The 27127-nt window shown below is 45.8% G+C and overlaps 2 protein-coding genes across 6 annotated transcripts in view; one reads left to right on the top strand and one right to left on the bottom strand.

Moving 5' to 3' along the window:
* Positions 1-1797: 1797 nt before the first annotated feature.
* LOC109904782 (ARF GTPase-activating protein GIT1-like) lies at positions 1798-25210 on the bottom strand. Of its 5 annotated transcripts, none has more exons than XM_020501923.2 (21): positions 24495-25210; positions 21925-22058; positions 20936-21048; positions 20469-20574; positions 20127-20213; positions 19308-19438; positions 18904-18998; positions 18449-18491; positions 17717-17743; positions 16874-16922; positions 16267-16339; positions 15365-15462; positions 14195-14306; positions 13750-13877; positions 12498-12650; positions 10827-11129; positions 5782-5862; positions 5397-5473; positions 4972-5148; positions 4753-4816; positions 1798-4509 (listed from the first exon to the last, which is right to left on the bottom strand). In XM_020501923.2, the coding sequence occupies exons 1-21, from the start codon at positions 24544-24546 to the stop codon at positions 4294-4296; spliced, it is 2319 nt and encodes a 772-aa protein (XP_020357512.1). In that variant the 5' UTR covers positions 24547-25210; the 3' UTR covers positions 1798-4293. The 5 variants fall into 5 exon arrangements, with proteins under 5 accessions (XP_020357512.1, XP_031646432.1, XP_031646435.1 ...); XM_031790572.1 differs by having other exon boundaries at positions 4972-5145; XM_031790575.1 differs by lacking the exon at positions 10827-11129.
* A 194-nt stretch (positions 25211-25404) lies between these two features.
* LOC109906057 (ankyrin repeat domain-containing protein 13B) overlaps positions 25405-27127 on the top strand; it is a 45134-nt gene continuing 43411 nt past the window's right edge. Inside the window, exon 1 of the mRNA XM_031790576.1 lies at positions 25405-25992. Coding sequence (XP_031646436.1) covers positions 25885-25992 — 108 coding nt within the window. The 5' untranslated portion in view covers positions 25405-25884. The remainder of the gene's footprint in view (positions 25993-27127) is intronic.

Below are 27127 nucleotides of genomic sequence, written 5' to 3'. Positions count from 1 at the left end.
AGGGTTTTTCTTTATTTTTACTATTTTCTACATTGTAGAATAATGGTGAAGACAAACTATGGATTAACACATATGGAATCATGTTGTAACCAAAAAAAAGTGTTAAACAAATCAAAATATATTTTAGATTCTTCAAAGTAGCCAGCCTTTGCCTTTGACAGCTTTGCACACTCTTGGCATTCTCTCAACCAGCTTTACCTGGAATGCTTTCCCAACAGTGTTGGAGGAGTTTCCCCATATGCCGAGCACTTGTTGGATGCTTTTCCTTCACTCTGCAGTCCAACTAATCACAAATCTGAATTGGTTTGAGGTTGGGTGGTTGTGGAGGCCAGATCATCTGATGCATCATTCCATCACTCTCCTTGGTCAAATTGTCACACCTGCTCCCACTCCCCTCTCTGGTGCTCGAGGGTGCCAGGCGGCCCATCATTATGCACACCTGTCACCATCGTTACACGCATTAGCACTTCATGGGACTCACCTGGACTCTAGTACCTTATTAATTGCCTGCACTATATGTCACTTCCTCTGTTTCTTCCCCGTGTTTGCATTAATGTCATTTTGTTCCCCTTGTCCAGACGCTGTCCTTGTTTTGTCATGTCCGTTATTATAAAATGTTCACTCCCTGTACTTGCCTCTCGTCTCTGTCTTTCCTCACACAAATAGCACTTACACAGCCTGGAGGTGTGTTGGGTCTTTGTCCTGTTGAAAAACAGATGATAGTCCCACTAAGCGCAAACCAGATGGGATGGCGTATCACTGCAGAATGCTGTGCCTTGATTTCTAAATAAATCACAGACAGTGTCACCAGCAAAGAACCTGCACACCATCACTCCTCCATACTTCACGGTGGGAACTACATGAGGAGATAATCCGTTCACCTACTCTGCGTCTCACAAAGACACAGCGGTTGGAACCAAAAATGTCAAATTTGGACTAAAGCACAGATTTACACCGATCTAACATCCATTGCTCGTGTTTCTTGGCCTAAGCAAGTCTCTTCTTCTTATTGGTGTCCTTTAGTGGTTTCTTTGCAGCAATTCAACCATGAAGGCCTGATTCACTCAGTCTCCTCTGAACAGTTGATGTTGAGATGTGTCTGTTACTTGAACTCTGTGAAGCATTTATTTGGGCTGCAATTTCCGAGTCTTGTAACTCTAATGAACATATCTTCTGCAGCAGAGGTAACTCTGGGTCTTACTTTCATGTGGCTGTCCTCATGAGAGCCAGTCTCATCATAGCGCTTGATGGTTTTTGAGACTGCACTTGAAGAAACATTTAAGTTCTTGAAATGTTCTGTATTGACTGACGTTCATGTCTTAAAGTAATGATGGACTGTCGTTTCTCTTTGCTTATTTGAGCTTTTCTTGCCGTAATATGGACTTGGTATTTTACCAAATAGGGCTATCTTCTGTATACCACCCCTACCTTGTCACAACACAACTGTTTGGCTTAAAAGCATTAAGGACAGAAATTCCACAAATAAGGCACTGTTAATTGAAATGCATTCCAGGTGACTACCTCATGAAGCAGATTAAGAATGCCAAGATTGTGCAAAGCTGTCAAGGCAAAGGGTGGCTACTGAAAAATCTCAAATATTTTGATTTTTTTAACACTTTTTTTGGTTACTACATGATTCCATATGTATTATTTCATGGTTTATATCTTCACCATTATTCTACAATGTAGAAAATACTAAAAATAAAGAAAAACCCTTCAATGAGTTGGTGTGTCAACTTTTGATTGGTACTGTAGGTTTCAAGCATCTCGAACTAAACAAAAAACAGATACATTTAGGACAATTCACTTGTTTTTTAGTTTATTAGAAATGTACAGATTATGAGATTTCATTACGATTGACCTTTTTTAATTATTTTTATATGTTCTACACTTTACAGTTTTTGCCTGTGTTAAAAGATATTCTCCCATCACTGATCTCCCAGGTGAAGAGGTATGTATACACAGAAAACAGCACGGGGCACAACGCCACTGTCCGAACAACATGAGTGTGTGTTCGCTGTGCATGGCATGCGGGATGCATGTGTGTGTCTAACATTCCCACTAAAAAGGGACCCTATACTAAAGTGTCCATTAAGATGGAGGAAAGGCGTAGCATTGTGAAACAGCCCTTTCCCCTCAGACTTGAGATGAGTTTAGTTCTAACCAGTGGCAGACTTCAGACCCTATTCACGTACCCCTCAGACCTGGAACCCACCGTGGGTAAATAGCTCTGACCTCCCAAGCACAATATGAACATATAGCTTAAAAAAAATAGCATGAAAATATGTTTATATATAAGCCTCTATTCTATAAACAGGTTGACTGAGAGGTAAAAGGAGGACATTGTAATGGGGAAGAAGGTATTTTATACTGGCCCAGTGTGTGTGTAAGAGCTGGCGATAAATAAATCAACGGAGGGAACCCAAACAGCTACAACATCACTACGTATTAAGCCAGTCTTGCAGGACATGTGCAAAGGCAATCATGATTGGAACATTGCATATGACAATCTTTTGGACATGATTCGACTGAGAAAAGATCAAAGACCTCATCCCCTACAGGTTCATCAAATATCGATCACACAGTCAGGCGGATAGTGAAACGATGGGACCGTGTGGATAAGTGAACATGGAAGAGCTTCCAGGTGTCCAGGATCACACAAGCCATGTGTGTGAGTCCAAGTAGTCCCTCCCTGTTTCAGTTCATTTTCATCCGTTTAGTTCCTAATTAACATGAGCCAGATCCGTCTGACAGACGATCACCGAAGTCCTTGAAGCTAAGAAATCAAACTAAATACGTGGAGTGCCATGGTCAGCCTGTGTCACTTAGCTAAGTGTGGCCGTTACTTTGTTTAACACGGTATAAAAACAACAGGGAAACGTTCCCCAGTGCTCCACAAACCTACAGCAAGTGCAGTTTGTCATTTTCACAAAACATTTGTTCCCAATCTAGCTAGTCTGCTTCGAGTTGGCATATGTTGAAGAGCGAACTTTGTATGGATCCCACTGTAGTGCCATTGAGATGAGCTTTGTCTAGCGACTGAAGCAGCCAATGGCTGCAATAAAATACATCATGCCACTTCCAAGGCTTTTCCCACTGATAGCAGATTATACACCTTCCCCTTTGGCATCTGTTCAACACCTTGGCTCCTGACATATTAGAACATGACAGGCAGAAGAAATAAAGTGACTGAAATGTCACCCGGGAGGAATTGGACTGCTCCAGGAGTGTTTGAGGACCATTTCACAAGTTAGTGTGTGTGTGTGTGTCCAGTCCCAGCCAGACAGTAGGCAAGTGAGTATTCTCACAGCTCTCCCTGGTCCTCTGAACAGGAACCATCATACAAAATAGCAAACATACATGATAATGTAATTCATGACAATAATAATAATAATAATAATAATAATAATACAAAACAATGGGCATAATAATAATAATAATAATCACAATTATTCCAGTGTAAGTGTTTTTTTCCTTAAGTCAGTAATTCTTGTCCCCAGAGGTACAGGCCAACGGATTGGCATAAAAAAAAATACATAAACAATACAACATCACCTAGTCGTCTGTCCACGATGCCAAGACATGCTGTAGTGTACCAGGGTGTCTGAGGGAGTAGCAAGGGCCCTCCTTAGCAGAGCCTGGGACTACAGAGGAGGCGGTGTCTGAGGGACAGAGGGGTAGAGCAGTGTGTGTCTCTCTTCCAAGGCCTGGTCCCCTTGTAGGCCACAATGACTGGCCCCAGCTCCGGGCCCAGCCTACCTCGGTCTCATGAGGGTTTGAGGCGCTGCACAGAGAGGGGTGTTCCCCCCAAAAGGAACAACGGAGTGAGATCATAGTGAGATAATGAGAGCTGAGCCACTGTTGTTCTGTGCCATATCCATCCCCCACATGGTCCACACTCCTCTTCAGAGTCCCCTCCCCCGCAGAACTGCACTCTCTCAGTCCACTCAGGTATAGTAGCGAGAGCTGAGGCATTTCTCAGCTTCGTTCTATTGTCATATAATATTACCACCTGGTCTTTCCACTCTCTTCATTCCCTACCTTCAATTCCTCTCATTTCATCTTTATTCATCCTCCGAGATCTTCTTTTCAGTCTGCAGCCAATATAGCTTCTCCCGTTGGCTGGTATTTCACTCTCCCTTGTGATGCCAACCTTCCAAGTCACGTTCCTCACTTGACTAGGAAGCTTGGAAATCGAGGCTACCTCCATCCCTCTCTTGCTCCCTCTCCCCTCCCTCTGTCAGTCTTGCAGCTCCCCTCGCCACTCCCCTGTCCGTCCCCTCTCTACCCCCGTCACTGTTTCTTCTCGCGGGTGGTGATGGTGACCAGCTGCTTGGCGGCCTTGGCGATGTCATAGGCGCACTGGATGACCTGCTGGGTGAGCAGCTGGTAGTCGACGGCGGGCGCTGAGGGGTCCGAGGGATCCGCCTTGCGACACTCCACCTGGAGGCGGGAGGCGCTGGACGCCAGGAGGCGCAGGGAGCAGTGCACAGCGTCTAGGGCAGGCCGCTGAGATGGAGAGAGAGGGGTGGGGGCCACAGTCAGACACAAAGGCGACAACACTCACTGCTTAAAGCTTGAATCTGTATTTGGTCCCAAAGAATGTGCAGTATATATTCTGCTGTTCTATTTCACATGCACCAACAATTTAATCGGTTTATTGTTTGAAGCAACTTCTTTGTTGTTGCAATGATAACTGGCGGTGTCAGCGTCACACCATACAGAATCTAGAAAGAGAGAGCAAAACCTTACCTTGGGAAAGAGAGAGGCCATTTCAGTGACAGCAGAGTGGATCTTCTCAGAGCATGGAACAAAACTGGGGAAACACAAGACAACCTCTCGTTACCACCAGATACAACCTCTCGTTATCACCACAGATACAACTAAAGCCAAACTATTGTTACCACCACAGATGCAACGTAAGCCTCCCCGGACTGTGTCATGGAGTGAGTCTTGTAGTCGGGGCCCTACCTGTCGTGTTTGAACTCTTGTGCGGCCCTCAGAAGCTCCTGGATGTTTTTGGTCACCTGCTCTGTCTTGAGGATGACGTCTTCGGTGCAGGGCAGGGTCGGGTCCGGCTCACCCCCTTCACCCCCACCCCACTCCTCTGAATCCCCCCGGCCCTCCTCTTCACTGCTGCGCCCCCTACTTTAGGAAACACACACAGTACAATCTCTACATTAGCCTGCATTTCACACATTGAGCAGAGGTAAGCCTCTCTGAAGTAATAACCACAGTAAATACGTCCCTGAGAAAGACAAACGGTCTGCTAGATGTCTATGTACACCCTAGAGCCCGGCCTGTCTGCCCCTCCTACATGTTGGGAGACTCCAGAATGACCCGGTCACTGGGCAGTAATCTGCTCCAGATATCCCCCCTCCCCCTCCCCGCCTTACCTTAGTGACAGCTCATACATCTGAGTGTTGTCATAGTCACTATCAGTGCCACTGCCGTGCTTCTCTCCTTTAGGACCCTGTGCACAAACAGAACACCTTATCAGCGTCAAAAAGGTAGCAGTAGTGATTCTAACATCAGTGAGAGTATGGTAAGGCCTTTATTGACCAACCAAAAGCAAGCCATTCACACAAACATTTCCACTAAGCCACAATATACAACCCTCGGCAATGCATCAGCTCACATTGGTCTATAAAAACAGTGTCTGCCAGCATTCATATGACGCCACTGATTGTTTCAGCTGGTCTGGGGTTGGTCGTGAAGTAGCCTGGAAGTCACAGATGAGTTGACCAACTGTAAAGGAGGGCGACAGTGAGCCAGTCTTACCATGTATCTCCCCATCTCCATGGAGCCAGAGAGGTGCGACCCTCCATAGGGTGTTGGACCGCCAGGACCCCCCTTCCTCACCTGGAGGTGGGACAAAACAGGAACTCAGAGGAGGATGAGAAGCAACAGAGGAACCGCAGAAAGGAACACTGCCTGACAGAATGTTTTTTTTAAATTTTTGTAGGAAGATCCCGAACAGACACTGGGATGCGATATACGTGCTTGAGCAGAGTCAGCTCAGCTTTGTGCGCGGAGATACTAGCCTATATGTCGAGGTCAAATTAGATTTTTTTTCTCAAATAACTTAAACTCAACAGCCAAACTGCAGAGTAACTTTCTCCAGGACAGGCTAATACTGAAAATGTAGTACAGCCCAAGTTCACTGGAATTCAAAGAAAATGTGTGTCTTGACCTAAGTCCTGCCAAGTAGTTAGTGAGCCACTATCCCAGACAAACTCACACACAGGAGTACATCATTAACATTACCAGACACACAAACATATGGTCAGACATACACAAAAGACGACAGAGGAGCCGGTTAACTTCCATTAGCTTGCCTCACATCACGTCTCCTCTCTAGCCACTTTCACAATAGATGACCTCCAGTAGCCGGGGCCCGTACTCATAAAGCATCTCAGACTAGAAGTGCTGATCTAGGATAAGTTTAGGCTTTTAAAATTAGATCAGCACAGATCAGCACTCCTACTCTGAGATACTTTATGCAGGCCCATACAGTCAGCACGGTTATAGACACTTTTTAGATACAGGCTCACTGACATAAGGGCCTATGCTGCGAGTTTTCCCAGACAGTATGGCCAGTAGGCCACTCTTGGACTCACTGTTCCCTAGTGGAGAGCTAACTAGATGAAGACATCTATGGGAATATTTGTATGCTGGCATATGCTGTATGATACACAAATCATGTCCATACAATGAAGTCATCGTCATCTGTGGTTTTCAACAGAGCACTGGGTTTTACCACTGTGTGGTCCAATATCTATGAAGGGATTCAAACTGTACAACTTAAAAGGGGAAATCTGCAATTAGTACATCCATTTTTTTACTTTTAAATTAATGATATACAGTATCGCCATGCCATCTTAAAAAAGTACTTATAAATGTCTTATTAGCAACAAATGTGAGACATACACTACCGTTCAAAAGAAAAGCACATTTTTTTGTCCATTAAAATGACATCAAATTGATCAGAAATAGAGTGTAGACATTGTTAATGTTGTAAATGACTATTGGAGCTGGAAACGGCTGATTTTTTACGGAATATCTACATGGCCAGAAACAATTAACTTTCTTCTGAAACTCGTAAGTCTATTATTGTTCTGAGAAATTAAGTCTATTCCATGCGAGAAATTGCCAAGAAACTGAAGATCTCGTACAACGCTGTGTACTACTCCCTTCACAGAACAGCGCAAATTGGCTCGAACCAGAATAGAAAGAGTGGGAGGCCCCGGTGCACAACTGAGCAAGAGGACAAGTACATTAGAGTGTCTAGTTTGAGAAACACGCCTCACAAGTCCTCAACTGGCAGCTTCATGAAATAGTACCCACAAAACACCAGTCTCTAAGTCAACAGTGAAGAGGCGACTCCGGGATGCTGGCCTTCTAGGCAGAGTTGCAAAGAAAAAGGCATCTCTCAGACTGGCCAATAAAAAGAAAAGATTAAGATGGGCAAAAGAACACAGACACAGGAAGATTGTAAAAAAAGTGTCATGGACAGACAAATCTTGACAAGTTTGGAGATGTTTGGATCACAAAGAAGAACATTCGTGAGACAGAAAAAATGAAAAGATGCTGGAGGAGTGCTTGATGCTATCTGCCAAGCATGGTGGAGGCAATATGATAATCTGGGGGTGATTTGGTGGTGGTAAAGTGGGAGATTTGTACAGGGTAAAAGGGATCTTGAAGAATGAACTCCATCACTACATTTTGCAAAGTCATGCCGTACCCTGTGGACGGCACTTAATTGGAGCCAAATTCCTCCTACAACAGGGCAATGACGACAAGCACAGCTCCAATCTATGCAAGAACTATTTGGGGAAGAAGCAGTCCGCTGGTATTCTGCCTATAATGGAGTGGCTAGCACAGTCACCGGATCTCAACCCTATTGAGCTGTTGTGGGAGCAGCTTGACCGTATGGTACGTAAGAAGTGTCCATCAAGCCAATACAACTTGTGGGAGGTGCTTCAAGAAGCATAGGATGAAGCATAGCACAAATTGACAACTAGAATGCCAAAGGTCTGCAAGGCTGTAATTGCTGCAAATGGAGGATTCTTTGAAGAAAGCAAAGTTTGAAGGACACAATTATTATTTAAATCAAAAATAATTTATAACCTTGTCAACATCTTGACTATATTTCCTATTCTTTTTGCAACTAATTTCATGTATGTTTTCATGGAAAACAAGGACATTTCTAAGTGACCCCAAAGTTTTTAATGGTAGTGTACACAGAAAAATAACATTGTAAACAACTTATCTAGATATATTCTAGCATATAGAACTCTAGGGTCTATTAAAAAAAGATTTACAAACTACACAATAAGAAATTGTGCATTTGCTAATGCCCTACAAAATACAAACTAAAGAGAGACATGGAAAAATGCACAGAAACCAAACTGAAATACAATGCCTTTGGAAATGATTCAGAACCCTTGACTTTTCCCACATTGTTAGGTTACGTATTCTAAAATTGATTCAAAAAATACATGTATATTTGCCTCATATCATTTACTTAAGTATTCAGACCATGTACTCAGTACTTTGTTGAAGCACCGTTGGCAGCAATTACAGCCTCGAGTCTTCTTGGGCATGACGCTACAAAGTTGGCATGGGGAGTGTCGCTGCACAGCTATTTCCAGGTCTCTCCAGAGATGTTTCGATCGGGTTCAAGTCTGGGCTCTGGCTGGGCCACTCAAGGACATTCAGAGACTTGTCCCGAAGCCACTCCTGTGTTGTCTATGTGCTTAGGATTGTTGACAGGTTGGAAGGTGAACCTTTGCTCCAGTCTGAGGTCCTGAGCGCTCTGGAGCAGGTTTTCATCATGGATCTCTCTGTACTTTACTCCGTTCATCTTTGCCTCCATCCTAACTAGTCTCCTAGTCCCTGCAGCTGAAAAACACCCCCACAGCATGATGATGCCACCACCATGCTTCACCGTAGGGATGGTGCCAGGTTTCCTCCAGACGTGACGCTTGGCATTAAGGCCAAATAGTTCAATCTTGGTTTTATCTGACCAGAGAATCTTGTTTCTCATGGTCTGAGAGTCTTTACGTGCCTTTTGGCAAACTCTAAGTGTGCTGTCATGTGCCTTTTACTGAGGAGTGGCTTCCGTCTGGCCACTATCATAAAGGCCTGATTGGTGGAGTGCTGCAGAGATGGTTGTCCTTCTGGAAGATTCTCCCATCTCCACAGAGGAACTCTAGAGCTATGTCTTAGTGAACATCGGTTCTTGGTCACCTCCCTGACTAAAGCCATTCCTACCCAGATTGCTCAGTTTGGCCGGGCGGCCAGCTCTAGAAAGAGTCTTGGTGGTTCCAAACTTCTTAAATTTAAGAATGATGGAGGCCACTGTGTTCTTGGGGACCTTCGATGCTGCAGCAATTTTTTGGTACCCGTCCCCAGACCTGTGCCTCGACACAATCCTGTTGAGCTCTACGAACAATTCCTTCGACCTCATGCTTGGTCTTTGCTCTGACATGCACTGTCAACTGTGTGACCTTATATAGACAGGCGTGTGCCTTTCCAAATCATGTCCAATCAATTGAATTTACCACAGGTGGACTCCAATCAAGTTGTAGAAACAGCTCAAGGATGATCAATGGAACCAAGATGCACCTGAGCTCAATTTCAAGTTTCATAGCAAAGGTCTGAATACTTATGTAAATGTTACATTTTAATAAATTTGCAAACATTTCTAAAAACCTGTTTTCCTTTTGTCATTATGGTGTAGTGTGTGCAGATTGCTGAGGATTTTTTAAACATTTAATCAATTTTAGAATAAGGCTGTAATGTAACAAAATGTGGAAAAGGTCAAGGGGCCTGAATACTTTCCGAAGGCATTGTATGCATTGTGAATTTGCATCACCTGCATGGACAATGGAACGTAAAGGTTGGATGCAACAATGAACACAATAAAAGACAGACAGGACAGGTTGAGAGAGACTGACTTTACCTCCTGGCTTCCTATGCACGTTCCATACCAGTCAGAGTGGCTGGAAGCAGGGCTGAGTGAGTGAGTGAGTGTGTGCGTGCGTAAGTAGTGCATTAGCTTAGAGCGCCGACAGACTAACAAGAACGGCGGCCGTGCGCAGCTGGTGGCCATCCTATCGTCTTTGACCACAGAAAATCGACTGCCATTTTCTGTTCATTTCCACTGTTTGTCAACACACCCAACAGGTGATCCAAGCACTGCTGACATTCGTATAGGTCTGCCTGCCCTCTTAGTTCCACTGTGACCGAGTGGGTTAGTGACTGACTGACACATTGCCTTGAAGGATCCATTGTGAAGTGCGTATGGCTAACAGGGCAGGTCAAACCACTAACACCTCGTGCTTGTGCTGCATACACTAGAGGTAGGGGATGGGAAAGCTATGATTGGGGAGTGTTTAAGGTCAGGACATCTTCACTCATCAATGGCGTGAAAGCTACCTGCCATCTTACCTTGACAACATGACCTTCTACACTCAAAGAAGCCTCAGAGAAACACATGTGAAATTAATGGAGGCGAAGAGTGATTTGCTATAGTGCCGAAGGCTCAGTAGAGGGGCTAGGCAGTGTGTGTGTATGTATGCATGTATGTATTTTGGGAAGGTGCGTGCGTGCAGCATCTGGCCCAGAAAGCATAGTGCCAGCGGTAGAGGCTAGGGGTCAAAGATTAGGGGTTAAAGTGGAAGAGCGCTCCACTGGTGAGCGGTGTATGCATGCCAGACAGCAGTAGAGGAGGAAGGCAGCAGTAGAGACAGAGAGGGCAGGTGGTGTAGATCACCATGACCACGGCCACCTGGGGGCCGTAGCGCGTTGCTCACACTTACACTGGGGTGCAGAGGCTGCAGGCGGCCCGTCAGGGAGTCCAGGCCTGGGGAGTGGGAGTGGGGTTTGGGGGTGGCGGCCCCCGGCTCGTACATAGAGAAAGCCTGTCTGTCCCTCCGCTGGGAAGGCACAGCCGAGGACACAGCTAGGCTGGAGTGGTCCCCTCCCCTACCTCCCCCGCCTCGCACCCCTCCTGGCCAATGTGCAGGGCTGCCTCCTCCCCCGCCTCCCAAACCACCAGCTCCCCCTCCTCCTCCGACCTGGCCCCCCCGCAACGCACTGTTCTCCGTCTGCATCCGCGAGATCTACGGGGAGAGGTGGGGACGGGGGGAGGAAGGTCACCTGAATGTTTCAAAGGTCACACGGACACGCATCCACATACACAAGTACTGTACAGGGAGCTTCATTTAGCTAATCACATACTAGATATGGATGGAGGTAAGACTAACAGTTTATCGGGAGTCTATACTGATGGGGGGATATAAGGGCTTAAACTGACTTGCATGTCAATCTAGTGAGTATAACGACATGCTGGGTTCTCTTAACCAAATAAACATACATATTGGCAGTACTGGGGGTTGATCTTTCGTATCTTGGAAAATAAGAGCACTACCCATGCATTGTTTATTGAGGTGTACGACGGGGGCTGCTCTAGCCCACACCGTTTTACCTGTATGTACCTGTCAAACTATCAACACTGGAAGAGAACTGCTGTGCATTTTCCAAGTGTGTGTGCAGGGGCTGGTATTTCTCCTTGTGTTAGACATGAGTGATGACAGACATGGGACAATAGCTCAGGCATTCATGAGAACAGAATAACAGCACCATGGAGAGACGGAACGGAAACAAAGTGACTACATATGGCTTAACAGATGGGAGCGAAACCTGATATTTGACAGTGAAGAACAAACTGCAGTGCTTACACCAACAGATACTGTTCTGAGCTGCACAACTTGCTTACTACAGTATAAGGACAGCTCTGGGAACAGAGTAGACCAACACTGATAGTGACAACACACTAATATACTGAGGCAGAAGAGATACAGTGCCTTGCGAAAGTATTCGGCCCCCTTGAACTTTGCGACCTTTTGCCACATTTCAGGCTTCAAACATAAAGATATAAAACTGTATTTTTTTGTGAAGAATCAACAACAAGTGGGACACAATCATGAAGTGGAACGACATTTATTGGATATTTCAAACTTTTTTAACAAATCAAAAACTGAACAATTGGGCGTGCAAAATTATTCAGCCCCTTTACTTTCAGTGCAGCAAACTCTCTCCAGAAGTTCAGTGAGGATCTCTGAATGACCCAATGTTGACCTAAATGACTAATGATGATAAATACAATCCACCTGTGTGTGTCTGAAGTTCATGATTGTGTCCCACTTGTTGTTGATTCTTCACAAAAAAATACAGTTTTATATCTTTATGTTTGAAGCCTGAAATGTGGCAAAAGGTCGCAAAGTTCAAGGGGGCCGAATACTTTCGCAAGGCACTGTATCTCTTCCACTATAATTAGTAAAAGCACATCTTAGGAGCATAACAACACAAACTTTTAGACATATTAGAATTCCTCCGTCTTTCCATCATGCAGGCTTCCCTCCATCACTCTATCCATACCTCCCTCCTCTCCCTGCCATCCTCCCTGCCTTTTTGTCTCGTCTCCCTACCTCTTTCTGCAGCCGGCGCAACTCTTCACTCAGGTTGTTGTTGACCTTCATCAGCTGCTGGACTTTAGCCTCGGAGGAGGCCAGGGCCTTCTTAACCTCCAGGTACTCCTGCAGAGTGATGGGCCCGTCCGACAGGTCTGACGAGTCCATGCTCTGACGGGACACACACGCAGAAATAGTTTTAATTCTAAAAACACACACAAGTATTCGGGAGTCGTCTATGTGGGTTATTGTCTGTGCACTAAGATGCACTAGATCATCATCCCTCTTAGCAGTAAATGGAGAAGTCTGAGCGCAGCTTAAAATAACTACCGTTTCACATTCAACACAAACCATTTTTGAGAAATCTCTTTTCAACTGGAAATGACTTTGAACAGCATCCGCATCCATTCACAGCTCAGCCATATCTGAGAAGCACAGAGCTTCTGTCTGTATGAGACCAGAACAGAGCTTTGTCACAAAGTGGACCATAAATTCTCATTTTCCAGCAGCTTTTCCACCACGTCCTGTCTGTGGGTGCCTGCTTTAACAGAGTTTTCACCCCCCTCTCCCCTCCTCTTGCACTCCCTCTCCTCCCCTGCTCGTGGAACAATGCTCCTCTGATTGGAGACCCAGAATAGCTGTGATGTCACTGTGGAAGTATGTGGCAGCAGTAGCAGCACTGCCACTCCCGCAAGGCATGCTGGGACAGGCGGGGAGCAAGACACTGCTGGCTGCTGGGGATAATACTGCAATCACTAGAAGAAGCGAAGAAGAACAACGTTCTGATTTAGGATCAGTTTTGCCTTTTAGATCACAATGAATATGATTACATGGACAGGGGGGACCTGTTCCTAGATCAGCACTTCTATTATGAGATGCTTGATATGTCTGAAGTGCCTCTAATAACTCCAAGCAGGGACCATAGCACCACTTCCTGGTCACTTAGCTCCATCCCGTCCCTCCTCCATGTCTCTCAGTACACATTTCATCCATCTATTTACTAGGTTAAAGGGGAATACTTAGGCTGTTCTCTGGTACTCTATGGAAAAAGAAAACAAGCACTTCTTATTAGGCCAGTTCTGAATAGTACCTCCCCCTTTCATTATGTTTCAGGCTGCTTGGTGCCTAGTGAACACAGCCCTGGGGGTGTATTCATTAGTGCAAACCGGTGCAAAACGTTTCCCATTGGACAAATTCAGGTAGATCCCCGTTTGCTTCCGTTTGATGCCTAATGAACACAACCCTGCTGTCCTTCTGTGCCCTTCCTCACCTTGGCCCGGTTGTTGCGCTGCGCGTTGTTGTTGTTCTGAGTGGTCAGCTCGCTGTCCGTGTCCTCGTCCGACGCTACGCTGTCGTAGTCATGCTGGTCGTCGTCGGCCCCCAGGTCCAGACTAGAGTCTACAGTGTTGGATCAGAGCAGAGCAACAACATAGGCCCTGGCTCAGGAGGAGATAGGATGTAAGGAATCGGAGAAAGACGCACTGAGATTGAGCCACAGACATATCTGGAAAACTACAGCTCAACTAGCGATGACAACCAGGCAACCCCGCCATTTAAAATACATCTCAGTACCTTCTCCGTTTCACTCATACATCGCAATGGATGGATTGACTGAAGTGCGTGCTAAAACACATTCATATTTGAACTGGCTCAGTCCCTGTCCTCTCCTCTCCCCTCTGCTCCCCTTCCCTGTCCTCTCCCCTCCCCTCTCTCACCAGTAGGGCTGCTCAGGCCTTTCCCTTGTTGTCTCCTCTTGGCGTCACTCAGGATGTCGATGATCAGCGTTGCGAACTCACGAGCGTTAAAACGGGCCAACTTCTGTCTACCCTGAAAGACAAAGACAGGCAAGGGACACATTCAACAACCCACCGACACAGACCTATGTCTACAGGAGCAAAACGAGGTCAGACATTTTTGGTGTATTATTGAAGCAAACACCAAATTGGAGCCACAGTCTCTGGTATTGCAGTCCTGTGGTCACTGGTCATGTGGTGTGGAAAAGCACAGTCATAGGGGCTACAGTAGATCTTAGTAAGAGAGGCACACACTAAACATTGCACCTAGCAATTCGAAAGCTTGTGTTTGCATAAAGGGTCAAAAAAATGCAGGCTTTGTATCCATGTGGTTTCAATTCTAAACACGGTCCAACCGTGAGCACACCATCATCACAGTCCATTCTCCTCAGCCTGTGTGTGTTTTCTCCCTCAGTCGCTCTGGCATGAAACAAAACACACTACTACTGACCAGTCAGCTGGCTCCAACGCTATTCAATCCTATCTGGGGATCTCACTGTGGTGAGGGTCCTGACGTGTTAAGGCCTATGTTTACACTAACAAGCTAGCCAAATGAGGGAGGACACACAATCAAACACAACCCCTTTAAATTTCCCCTCACCCTCCTCCACAGCTGGAAAATCTCTCTCGCTCGCTGTCTACATCCCACTGGCCAGTGCAGAAGCTCAGACATCCCAGTGCAGCCACAAAACTATGAATAGAATTTCATCCCTCGCTCTCCATTTCAGTCCAGACGTTCTCTTTCTTCGCCTGCCCTTCTGTTCTCCCCCTTTGTTCCCGTTTTAAATCTGTCGTGCTCTAGGAGGATTTCCCGATAGTCCCTTCTACTGCCTGCCTGTGTCACTGTGATTAACATTGCCTTCAGCCTGCTGGTATCACTAAGCTTATACAGCAGTTGGAGAAGGAGAAATACACATAGGAACTAAGATAGTCAAGCATTTGCTGGCAGTCAAATTTGTATTCATTTGTTGTGTGTGTGAGTGAGTGAGTGAGTGAGTGAGTGAGTGAGTGAGTGAGTGAGTGAGTGAGTGAGTGAGTGAGTGAGTGAGTGAGTGAGTGAGTGAGTGAGAGAGAGATAGTAGTAGTGGTTACCTGGTTGCGTGTGGCTGAGTATTCGGGGTTGACAGGCAGGAAGGGCACCGCGCTGCGCTCCGTCACCAGAGTACTGTGGTTCTGAGTCGTCAGCCACACTGGGGAAAAGGGGAGGAAGGAGAGAAAGAAAGAGATACATTATCCATCGATGAGTGAGAGAAAAACAAGGTCATTTCAGCTGGAAGTTGGAACACACACAGCAACACACCCTGCCTGCCTCCCACACATAAACACGGTGCACAGCTCCACTGGAACAGACCACAGAACGGTTACAGACTTACACATTCTCTCCTCCTAAAAATGTCCTGGTATACCTTGAGCTGTGTGTGTGTGTGCGCGCGCGCTTGTGTGTGTCCAGCTCTCTGCCTCTACCCCATCCTGCTTACCTGCGGAGAGTATGTCAGACAACGCAGTCTGTGACTGCTCCTCCTTCTGAGAGAGAGAGAGAGAGAGGGAGGAGAGCGAAAGAGAGCGACTCCAGAATTCCTGAGGCACTTCTTCACCAACTCGCTCTCTCCTCTCTAAATTGCCTCTCTCTCTCCCCCGTCTTTCCCACTCTGTCTCCCCCTCTAATTTTAGACCTCACCCAGTGCCCTTTAGCAGACTTTATTGATGCGTTTCCTTTCTAAACAGTGACCCCTTCTCCCGGGGAACAGCCTACACTACGTCCCACATGGAACCCTATTCCCTTTATAGGGCACTACTTTTTTTATACCAGGGCTTGGTGAAATGTAGCACACTATATAGGGAATGGGACTTGGACCCAGAGTGGCCCAAACAAATTGCATGACTCAAAAAGGCAAAGACAGAAAGGGGCGCAGGATGGAGCGATCTAGAGAGAGATAGAGGAGAGGGAGAAGCAGGGGATGGGTTACACAGGAGAGGATGAGGGGGTGTCTCACCTGCATCGTTCTCCCTGCGGTCCACTTCGTCATACACATCCATGGCAAGCTCCTCAAACAATCGATTGTTCAGCTGTCACACACACACACACACACACACACAGTGTACACAAGACCAAGACAAACATAAGCAATGCACACCAAAAGAACAAATACCAGCGAGGGAAAAATATACACAACTCACACGCTTAGAATAATAGAGCAAACTGCAGGACAATCATGAACAGCAATACTGTCAACACAAACAATAGCACTACACTAAAGAGCTCGGCCCTTTTGCTGCCTGGGCCAAAGGAGAATCGATTATACCATACACAGAAAATGGAGAAAGTCATACTCCTCTTGTCATAGACAATTAGAGTCACTGATACAGACATGGCCCACCGCTTCAGTTTATTATCAGATTAGCTTGTGCTCTGGGTCGTGTTCATTAGGCACCAAATGGAAGAAAACAGACTGAAAATGGGAGGGATACCTGGACTTGTTTTCCATTTCCAAAATGTTTTCCCTTCTGTCCTAATAAACACAACCCAGGAAGTTTCCCAGAAATATACAGCCTTAACACTAACCCATGACCCCAACCCTTTGACCACCCAGCACTACTCACCGCTTGGAGCTTCTTCTTAGCTGCCTTGGCCAGTTCTGAGAGGTCCAGGCTACGCAGGGACACAAACAGACACAATGAAACAACAACAGACACGAACAGAGGGGTGAGGAGAGAAAGGTGAGGAGGTGGAAAAGATGGAACGGGGGGGGGGGGGGGGGTTCAGGGTGGTGGGAGAGGTGAGACAGCAGGGGTGTCAGGTCATGAAGCAAAGGCCATGGCAGATAATCAGGTGAAATATATAGGTAACTGCCAAAATAATGAAAACACTTGAGTAAATGCTTCCATACAGGTGTGGTTCCTGAGTTAATTAACATCCCATCATGCTTAGGGTCAGGTATGAAAATGCTGGGCAGGCCATTATTTTGGCTACCATGGCTATGCCCCCATGGGATGACAACGCCCCCATCCACAGGGCATGAGTGGTCACAATGGTTAGATGAGCATGAAAACAACACCCTATTAAGACACTTTATGTTGGTGTTTCCTTTATTTTGGCAGTTACCTGTACCTCGTTCCATTTTGGTTTGACAACATGCAAAACGATAGGCCTAAGTACTTGTATTATCTACAATAAGTACTGGTGGTCGAGATACAGTAGCCAACCTGATAATGGGATAAAATACCAGCCTCCTATTTAAAAGCAAAGGGCTCTCATCACTGTTTATTGAATCAAGACATCATAAAAGGTAATACTACTATATAAAAAGGTAGACAGAATAGTACAGCAATTCCTCCCTCCTTCCCAGACACCAGCAAGAAGATGACAGGCCCATGGGATAAAAGAGGAAGGGGGGGGGGGGGGGGGTTGAGGGAGTGAGGGAGAAAGAGAGAAGCGAAAGATACCTCTGTGTCGGACACTTAGGGCGAGCTCTGCCTCCACAAGCGCAGCACAGACGGAGAGAACAGAAAACGAGTGAGCGAGACAAGAAAGAGACGGGCAGAAAGCAAAAGAGAGGGCCCATATTCACAAAGAGCCTCAGAGTAGGAGTGTTGATCTAGGCTCAGGTCCCCCTCGGTCTATATAATCGTATTAATTATTATCTAAGGTAATACTGATCCTAGATCAGCTACTCAGACACTTTGTGAATACCTCCCACTAGTTCTCCACTGCTCACAAGGGTAAACTCCAAGAGTACGGTACAGTACAGAGTATAGTACAGTAAGAACAGTGTTGTAGAAGTCTTGTAGCTCAGCAGACAGACATGCAGTCAGTTTCATTAGTGTAACAGGGGCCTTCCTCTCTTATCTAGCAGTACAGACTGACTAACGGCAGGGCACAACCTACTGGTCAAAACACTGCAATACATCTAGCCACTTCACTTGTGCCAGCATATTACAAGGTATTCCTAACATCTCCAGAAAATCAAAAGGCATTGCCAGAATATCATGTCACGTCAAAAACAATAATGCCCTGTAGAGCATCTCATCATTTGAACACTTTTTAGTCCAGGATTAGCCTTAAATCTGTGTCTGAAAAACCACCCCCATGTATGATAAATATCAACCACCGTGCAGATTTGTAAATATACTCCTCCCACCCTGTTGACCCTGAACACATGACCCTTTGACACTTACCTGTCAGCCATCTGAGGAATGATATAATGCCCATTCTTGTGATCTACAGGATAGAGTACAATAGAGTGAAACAATTCTATTGTGTAAAACAGTCATTGGGTGAAAGATGCCTTACTAGTTAGGCCTAACAGTGGGTCCATACTTGGAGCGATAATCAGCGACCACCAACCAGACATGTTCAATGCAAGGAGGAGACACAAAGAGACACACAGGGACTTAGCGGTCGGCGACGAGAGAGCTAGTGACCATAAGTGAAAAATGGCCCAATGTTATTCAAATGTAGGGAGGGCAGCTCTTGTTAGCAAGCTTTGACATTGGCTAACAACAAAACTGCAGTCATACTAACTGCTTGAAGGATACACCCACCCAGCGAGATCTCAATGACTTGATTGCTGATTATCGCTTCAACTCTGATCCCTCTGTAAGATCCTTGGCAGGGGTAAAAGGTCACCTACCAGGGCGTCGGCCACACAGGTAGAAGGCCAGCCTGTCTGTGAGCTCGTACTGACACTCAACTAGCCGCTCTGCCAGCTCCACCTGGCCCGCTTGCCTGCCACACACACAGTACAACAATCAGATCCTATAACTGTACATATGAAAAAAGCTTACTGACAATGCAGCAGCAACAAAAAAAACGGACTACCTTGATAGAGTCACACACAAAATTGTGTGTGTGTGTGTGTGTGTCTGTGTGTTCAAAAAGAGTGAGCCAGGGGTGTATTCACAAGTAACAAAAGCAAACATGGCCAAAACGGAAAGGGACTACCTGAACTTGTCCAATGAGAAGCCCTTGTTTTCCATTGCAAAACGTTTTTTTGCTACAGTGTACACTAATGAATAGACCCCTGGTGTAGCCTACCTGGCGTAGTCCATGGGTGTGCGTCCATTGATGTCCAGAGCTCCGGGGTCGGCTCCGTACACGACCAGCAGCTCTGCCTGCAGAACCTGGCCTGCCTTGGCTGCCACGTGGAGTGGAGTGGTGCCCTTCTCCTGAGAGGACAACCACACACACACACACACAGACACACCTCATTACTTAAAATAGGGATTTAAGGGAGCATGGACACAGCATAGACCGATTGGACCGATACTCTACAGGTGGGGTTGTGAGTGGTGAGAAAGTGGGTAATTTGTCATAACAGGGGATGGGAGGGTGAGTGGTGAGTAAGTGGGTAATTTGTCATAACAGGGGATGGGAGGGTGAGTGGTGAGAAAGTGGGTCATTTGTAGTAACACGGGGTGGGAGGGTGAGTGGTGAGAAAGTGGGTAATTTGTAGTAACACGGGGTGGGAGGGTGAGTGGTGAGAAAGTGGGTAATTTGTCATAACAGGGGATGGGAGGGTGAGTGGTGTGAAAGTGGGTAATTTGTCATAACAGGGGATGGGAGGGTGAGTGGTGAGAAAGTGGGTAATTTGTCATAACAGGGGATGGGAGGGTGAGTGGTGAGAAAGTGGGTAATTTGTCATAACAGGGGGTGGGAGGGTGAGTGGTGAGAAAGTGGGTAATTTGTCATAACAGGGGATGGGAGGGTGAGTGGTGAGTAAGTGGGAAATTTGTAGGAACACCGGGTGGGAGGGTGAGTGGTGAGAAAGTGGGTAATTTGTAGTAACACGGGGTGGGAGGGTGAGTGGTGAGAAAGTGGGTAATTTGCAGTAACAGGAGGTGGTATGGGTCTCACCGGGTGGAAGAAGTTGGCCTGTGCTCCCAGGGACAGCAGCCGTAGACATGTCTCCAGACTCCCCGTCCTCACACTGGAGTGCAGTTGCTGAGACAGAAAGAGAGAGAGAGAGAGACCCTGTGAATCCCCTCATTAGTGGTGTTTAATAGGTCCACACAGAAGCATCCAATAGTTATTCCTGTGGTGTCATTAAGGTGCTTCCTTCCTGCCTACAGGGGAGAGAAGAAGAAAGGCAGGCTCTGTGTGTAGAGCCTCAGTGGAGGTAGCCCGGCCCACCAGGCATTGCCCAGCCTGTGAAGGACGTCACCCTCTGACCCCTGACCTGAGGGGGTGGGGCCTCACCTTACTGAGGTCCTTGGTGGTAACACCGTCGTCATCGCGGCACGGCAGCTTGTGGACGAAGGATAGCATCTGGTACTTGGCGCGGATGAACTCGGACTTGGTGGGGCTGTTCGCACACGCGCGCGCGGACACACACACACAGAGAGAGATAGAGAGTAGGGACAAACTGGGTAAGACATCAGCTCTATGTATGAATCATTGCAGCAGGAGACACCGAGGGCCAAATCCTCTCTGATCCCATAATAGTCTGATACTAGCTAATGACCCAAGGCTGAGCTGCATCTAACACATAAGCTTATTAGCCTGATCAGACTATAACAATTGACCAAGTGAAAGTAAATTGCTTGGTGGGGGAGAGTTCCACAAACAGAGACTATAGGTAAGTGGGAATGTTCCCACCCAGGTCATCATCAATTGGTTCTCATCTGACGTTTCGTGAAATATGTTGTGAAACAAAATAAACTTACTGGACTTTGTCCTGTGGGTTGGGTTTCCTGCGGCCGCTCTGCACCTGCGCTGGGTCAAGCAGGGAGTGCTCCCAAATCGAGTTAGCCCCATTACTGGCCAGGGTCTGCACCATCTAAAACACACACACTGGTGAGACACACGACAACACCGCCCTAACATGAAAGGATCTAATGTTTGCTTGGAACGTCCTCTTAGAGCTAATCAAAGCCTCTTCCTGTGCCTGAGGCTGGTCTAGTGGGTAACGCCACCGCCAGCAGCAACTATACACCACCAAGCGTGGGTGCGAATACCAACCCCTGCGCCACTCTCTGCATCTACCTCCCCACTCATTTCCATCCTGTCCAAATAATGTGAAAATATATATTTTTTTTAAAAGCCAGTTCCTAACAAAAGTATTCTCAAATCTTATCTGTCCAGCTGCCAGGTATCACTCTTACTTTATATTAGTGATGGGGGAGAAAAAAAGGGTGAAAAAAATTTAATAAAAATCGATAGTTACATATCGCAATATTATTTTGGACAATAAATGTATTTAATTGTTTTTCTAGGTAGCTTTAGTCGGCTGTGCCTGCGCCAAAACGGCAGTATTTTTCATCCTATAGCTTGACCGCCATCTTTTTAAATAATGGGCCAACATGTTTTCAGCGCTTTTATTTCCATGCTTGCTCGTCTCTCTGCAGCACACATATAGTGAGCAATATGTTTGGAACATCAATTCTCAAAATCACAATATATATAGAATCTAAATATCGTAATATCGTGAGGTCCCTGGCAATTCCCATGTAGTTTATTAAGTGCTCATTTTTTGTTTATGGATATACATGTTATAAATCCGTAATAAACAGGTATAGGCCTAATACATTGGCTGAATTGGTTTACTTATCATTTAGCCACTGGGTTGCTAGGCTACGTGTACACCCTTCGGTAATGATCCCCAGTGCCCAGTACCCCTCCAGCCCAGACCCCTATCTTGTCCCTTCCCAGGTACCTGCAGCAGTGCAGGGGGCCAGCCGCTGTGCCGCAGGTGCTTGACGATGGAGATGTGGCGTCCCAGGCTGCGGTGCACAGAGCAGCACTCATCACAGATCAGAACGCCCCTGTTGATGCTGGTCCAGCCCGGATCTGAAAACACAGAGAAAGAGATAACGTGAGAGAGAGGACGGAGAGGGGTGGGGTGTGTACAACTTAGGCTATTTAGCAAAGACCCACCGCTGACTGGCTACTCGGCCATCTCAGGTTCATCATTAGGCCTATAGCTTTGTTTTACTGGTAATAAAGTTAGGCCTAATATATGACATTATTGTTTACTGCATACATTTAAAATAATCAAAAGGCCTACTGTGAGAGTGACAAATAGGCTGACAGTTGGCCTGACATGTGGAGTTTACAATGACACTTAAAAAGGAGTTCTCGGGACCATAAAGATCAACAAAACGCCATTATTATTAGCGTCATACTGCATAGCCTAAATACAAGTCTGACCTTTAAAAATCCAGTACCACCCAATTGTGCCTTTAGGTGGTAATGAGATCATCATACTAGACAAGCAAATGCATGCAAAGAGAGATCTGTTCTTGAGGGACAATTTTGAAACAAATAGCTATTGGCAATACTCAACAAAGCATGCCTACTGTTTTCAAATATTGTAATCTATGAAAAGCAGCAATTCATTGTTGGGTTTGTACCCATGGCAGAGCAAAGACAAAGCAGAGCGCTAAACCAAATGTGAAGAGACACAGGGCTCTTCATCGGTATAGATTCCATTCATTGACACTAAAAGTTCAATCTTGTCATAATCCAAGCTTCACAGAACAGCTCCATTGCTCTTCCTCTCCATTTTCACTGAGTGTGTGCAGCGCCTAATGTGATTTCATACGCATGCACTCACACAGACACTGACCTAGGCTACACACACAGCGCATATGGGGCCACTCTAGTCTCTTTTACCACTATATCTACAGTCAACATTACTGAAGGATGTAGCCCCCTCTTCAGTCTAGCATTCTACCACATGCTGTGGTGCCCATCACAATCCATAAAACTCTGATCATATGACAGAAAAACAAAAAGGCCTTATGAGCATACTGGCAGTAACAAATAGCCTATAGTGGCTATATGACTTCTTCCACAAAATGGAGGTTGTTTAGGTGTTTCCGTAGCTATTCTAGTGTGGAGTGTTGCAAGGAGTCACATACTAGTGGCGTGGTCAGCAGCTCGCTGGGGCCGCAGAAAGCTGACGGTAGACTGCAAGTAAGAAACTGCACAGTGCACACACAGAGTAGGTATACAGGCAGGCCAGGCTAACGCAGGTAACTGCAGAGGAGTGATGGTCAGGAGTGTCATAAATCAGCTGGGATGGTGCAGAAGAGGCTCACAGAGCAGAATCACATTCCTGAAAGGAGAGCAGCTGTGAGGGAGAGAGCAGCTGCCATGCAAACCACCCCAACCAACCCCCATCCCAAACTCTCCTCTCCAAAACATTGAGGCAGGTGGGGCTAAATGTGCAAGGCCAAGGCTATGCCGGCCAGGATGCCATCACATCAGAGTTGTCGGGGCACAATAATGTTAAAGAAAAACAGAGTTGGAGAATGTAGCCTTCATTATTTGCAAGACCATTTAGAATTTTATGAGCAGGAGAATTAAGCTAAAAGTGTTTGTCTTTTTGCCTACAGATGGAGCCGTCTAAACAGGGCAGGGGTCCAGAATACAGGCACTATTCACATCCTCTACTAGTGCTACTATCAACGCCGCACTGTTTGCTAACCCATTGGCATTGGTTAGTTGCAGGCAGCTAGCTAGCCAACTAGCTTAAACTACTATTTTTATTAAAATTAAACTAGCTATCTATCTCAGTAACAACGTTCAGATAATCTTCTCGACTCTTAACGTTAGCATACTAGCTAACTATCTACACGCTACAACTTGGAATTGATCACATTTATAAAAACATTTTAAAAAATAAAGTATTATAGATGAAGACAAGCCAAACTAGCTAGCTAATTAGCCTGGCGTCTTCAAAATGAACTAGCTACCTAGCCAGTTAGCCAGTGTGGCCAGCTCAGTTCTAGCTGCAGAGACAACTTCACTGACAGAAAGCTGTGATAGCAAGCTATTCAAGTTAGACAAGACAGACGCCCTCTCTCATGTGTTAGCAAGCTAGGTAAGTAGTTAACCGCCACGTCCAGCTGGTAGCTAACACACCTAACGTTCGCTAGCTACCAAGAGAAACGCAAACAAACGTCTGACGTTGGCTAACGTTAGTTGCGCTGGGCAGCGAGCTAGTCAAAGCAGGCGAAACAAATCTGCCACACTACAATTCATCCAATAAACCAAAGCACCTAGACCAAAGTAACCTTCTAGTCATTTAATTTATCGACACGTACTGAAAATGCAAATGTAACTCCGTTTAAAGGCCTGACTGACTAACTGCCTGGGAACCTGCGCCGTTTTCTTGTACTACTGACAGCGGGCACACAGGCCTCCGCCGTCCCACCTAAATGTCGCCAGCTAGTCCATCTCAAAGACTTAAACAACACATTGTTTCCGTTAGCATTGTACCTGGTGCACTGCAGTCGGCACATACTTCGGTTCTGTGGACCTTTCTTGACATCTTTAGGGTTCCACTGCAGTAGTGGTTGTTTATCCAAATTATATATTGATGCTCGCCCTTCCGAAGACCGCCGTCTGCCGTTTCTCGATGCTGCCCTGAATCCCCGGAAGCCGGCGATGTGGTCGTCGGCTCTCCCGGCCCGAAGCTACCCCTTTTCCTTTTCTTCCTACGCGGTTTCAGTCCTAAACGTCTGCTGTAGTGAGTCGCAGGCCTCGTCAGTGGAATGATTATTACTGGCTAGCTCATATCTAGAGGGGTGTAAAAACAATAGCTCACACAGCATGGCAAATATCGAGACCTAACTGGGATCCTTCCTGCCTGTCACTCGACTCACTCTCCCCCCCTTGCTCTGATCGCCACTCTCTCACCAATGCCATGGGAATAGAGGTATCTCTAAAATAATATTTAACCTTTATCGTATTCGTCAAAAGCTTGGAATCTCATCAATATCCATGCACGTAGGGGTACACCCATCTTATTCTAAATGTTCATATATTTAGCTAGTTCTCTGGATATGATTTATTTGATTATGTTTTGTAACGCTTTATAGTGGTTTAGGCTAACCTATTTCACAAGCGAGGCTGTCGAAGCGAAATAGTGGTGGCTAGCAGTTCTGATGTTTTAGAAGTTGACTAATTTTTACCAAAACGGGGATAAAAGCAGGCTCACAAATAGCCTAAGTAAATGTTCAGAGAGCTTCGTGTTGCAAAAACATTGCTGCGCTATAGCCTAGCCAATAGACAGCATTAAAGGTGTCGGCTATTTGGATGTGATTATGGCACAGGCTGATTGTTTAGTTTATTAATATGAAGTGAATTACTAACTCCTGATGACTGGTAGGTGGCGTATGTAGCCACTCTACGGGCGTGCATCTTCTACATCACGCTCATCAGCATCCCTTCTATTTGATTGGCTGCTTACATTTTTATTTGCGGGCTGTCACCACTGTCTCACAACAGTGCCTTGCTGTGATGGGAGGGAGCGGAGAATAGATGGGCGACTGCTTCGCTAGTTTATTCAAGGTGGAAGATAAAGGTATGAGAGGGGCAGGGCATGGAGAACAGAAGTAGGCTAGATTAAATACAAGTAAGGGATCTCTTGGTGATTCTTAGATCTAGGGCTGTTTATTGACGGGTGTGTATCATAACCAACTGACTGCAAGGGAAATAATTTACACGTTTTATTCATACTATCATTATAATGCGGAAGGCATGTCTTGTAAAGTGACATGTCACGACAGAGCGATAATATCAGCGTAGTCGGTCAATAGCGAAGTATTAAGTGATAGGCTTATACGGAACAAAATAAACAGAGGAGAAGGCGAACTATGAACCGAAGATGATTTCTGCTAAGAAAACTCCGGAAAAGAGTCGTTATCCTATTCACGATATGGTGTGGCACAACAAACATCGGATGCTGGAGAAAGCGCTATCCGCGAACGAGCAGGTGAGGAGTCTTCGGGCGACAAGTCCTCGTCTATCTGATTTTTTAAAAGCGTGGGCCGTGCCAATAACATTTGGATAGGTTTAGGTTAGGTGTACCATCTAGTGTGACCACAGTTCACCGAACCGTGAACTCGTTGATTGAATTGAACGGTAGGAGGTGGTGGAAGTTACATATGTTTCAATAGGTGGCTGGCTACCTGCCATGACTTTACCTCGAGAAATTGCAATGAAATAGCGTAAACCTCGTTTGAAATGTGTTTCCAGCATTGTCGTTCAGTGGGAATCTGAAAATGTGTCGAGGCTTTGCTACAATTTCTTACGAGGTCATTGTATTTGGCGAGCACATCATGAACTTGCAACATTGTAACGTTTATTATTCTTGAAATCATCTCCTCTAGCCTACTCCAGGATTCCATTACTATTTCCTTGCTATTTGTTACATTTTTGCAAGCTGTGGCTGTGCGTGTGTAAAGCTGCTTGTAATACTGTTTCATGTTGTGTCCAATACTGTATCTTCCCACCACCTAAATGAAGAGGAGGAAACCGTGGGAGACAATGCAGATAATGTGGGCGAATTGATGCACAATGATGGAAATAATACCAGCCTTGCCTTGGCTGTCAGAAGAGGATGTGTGGTTATGCCATGTTTACTATTTCTATGATATCTCCATACCTACAGAATGAAATTGCATAGGCGTTCATGTATTCTTTCTGGGATGCACTGTCGGAACATTTCAGCCAGTCCCTCCATTTATTTGAACCCAGAAATATGTAGAACATGATGCATGCATGCAATGGAAATGGGTACTACAGAACTGACTGATGGACACAAGGCATGACAGACAGACATCTGAAAGATACTATCTTAAATGAACGACCTCTGCAAGAATATGGGATACCTAGCACATTACATAAGAGGCTTCATGCAGTTTCCCAGCCACACAGACAATTCGGTGGGATGAATAAGACGGAACTGAAAACCTCGTAACCTGCACACTATGCACAGATTTGAATACAGATTTCTCACGAGGATCTGCATTATTTCCAGAGCCTTATTATTTCCAGCGCGACTAATCACATGCGTTTCTAATACAAAGCCTATCATGCTAGGAATTGTATATTGACAAGACATGGTA

The sequence above is a fragment of the Oncorhynchus kisutch genome, linkage group LG15 (assembly GCF_002021735.2).
Source record: "Oncorhynchus kisutch isolate 150728-3 linkage group LG15, Okis_V2, whole genome shotgun sequence".
Classification (NCBI taxonomy): domain Eukaryota; kingdom Metazoa; phylum Chordata; class Actinopteri; order Salmoniformes; family Salmonidae; genus Oncorhynchus; species Oncorhynchus kisutch.
The sequence above is the reverse complement of the archived record's forward strand: the minus strand, read 5'-3'. Positions and strand labels throughout refer to the sequence as shown.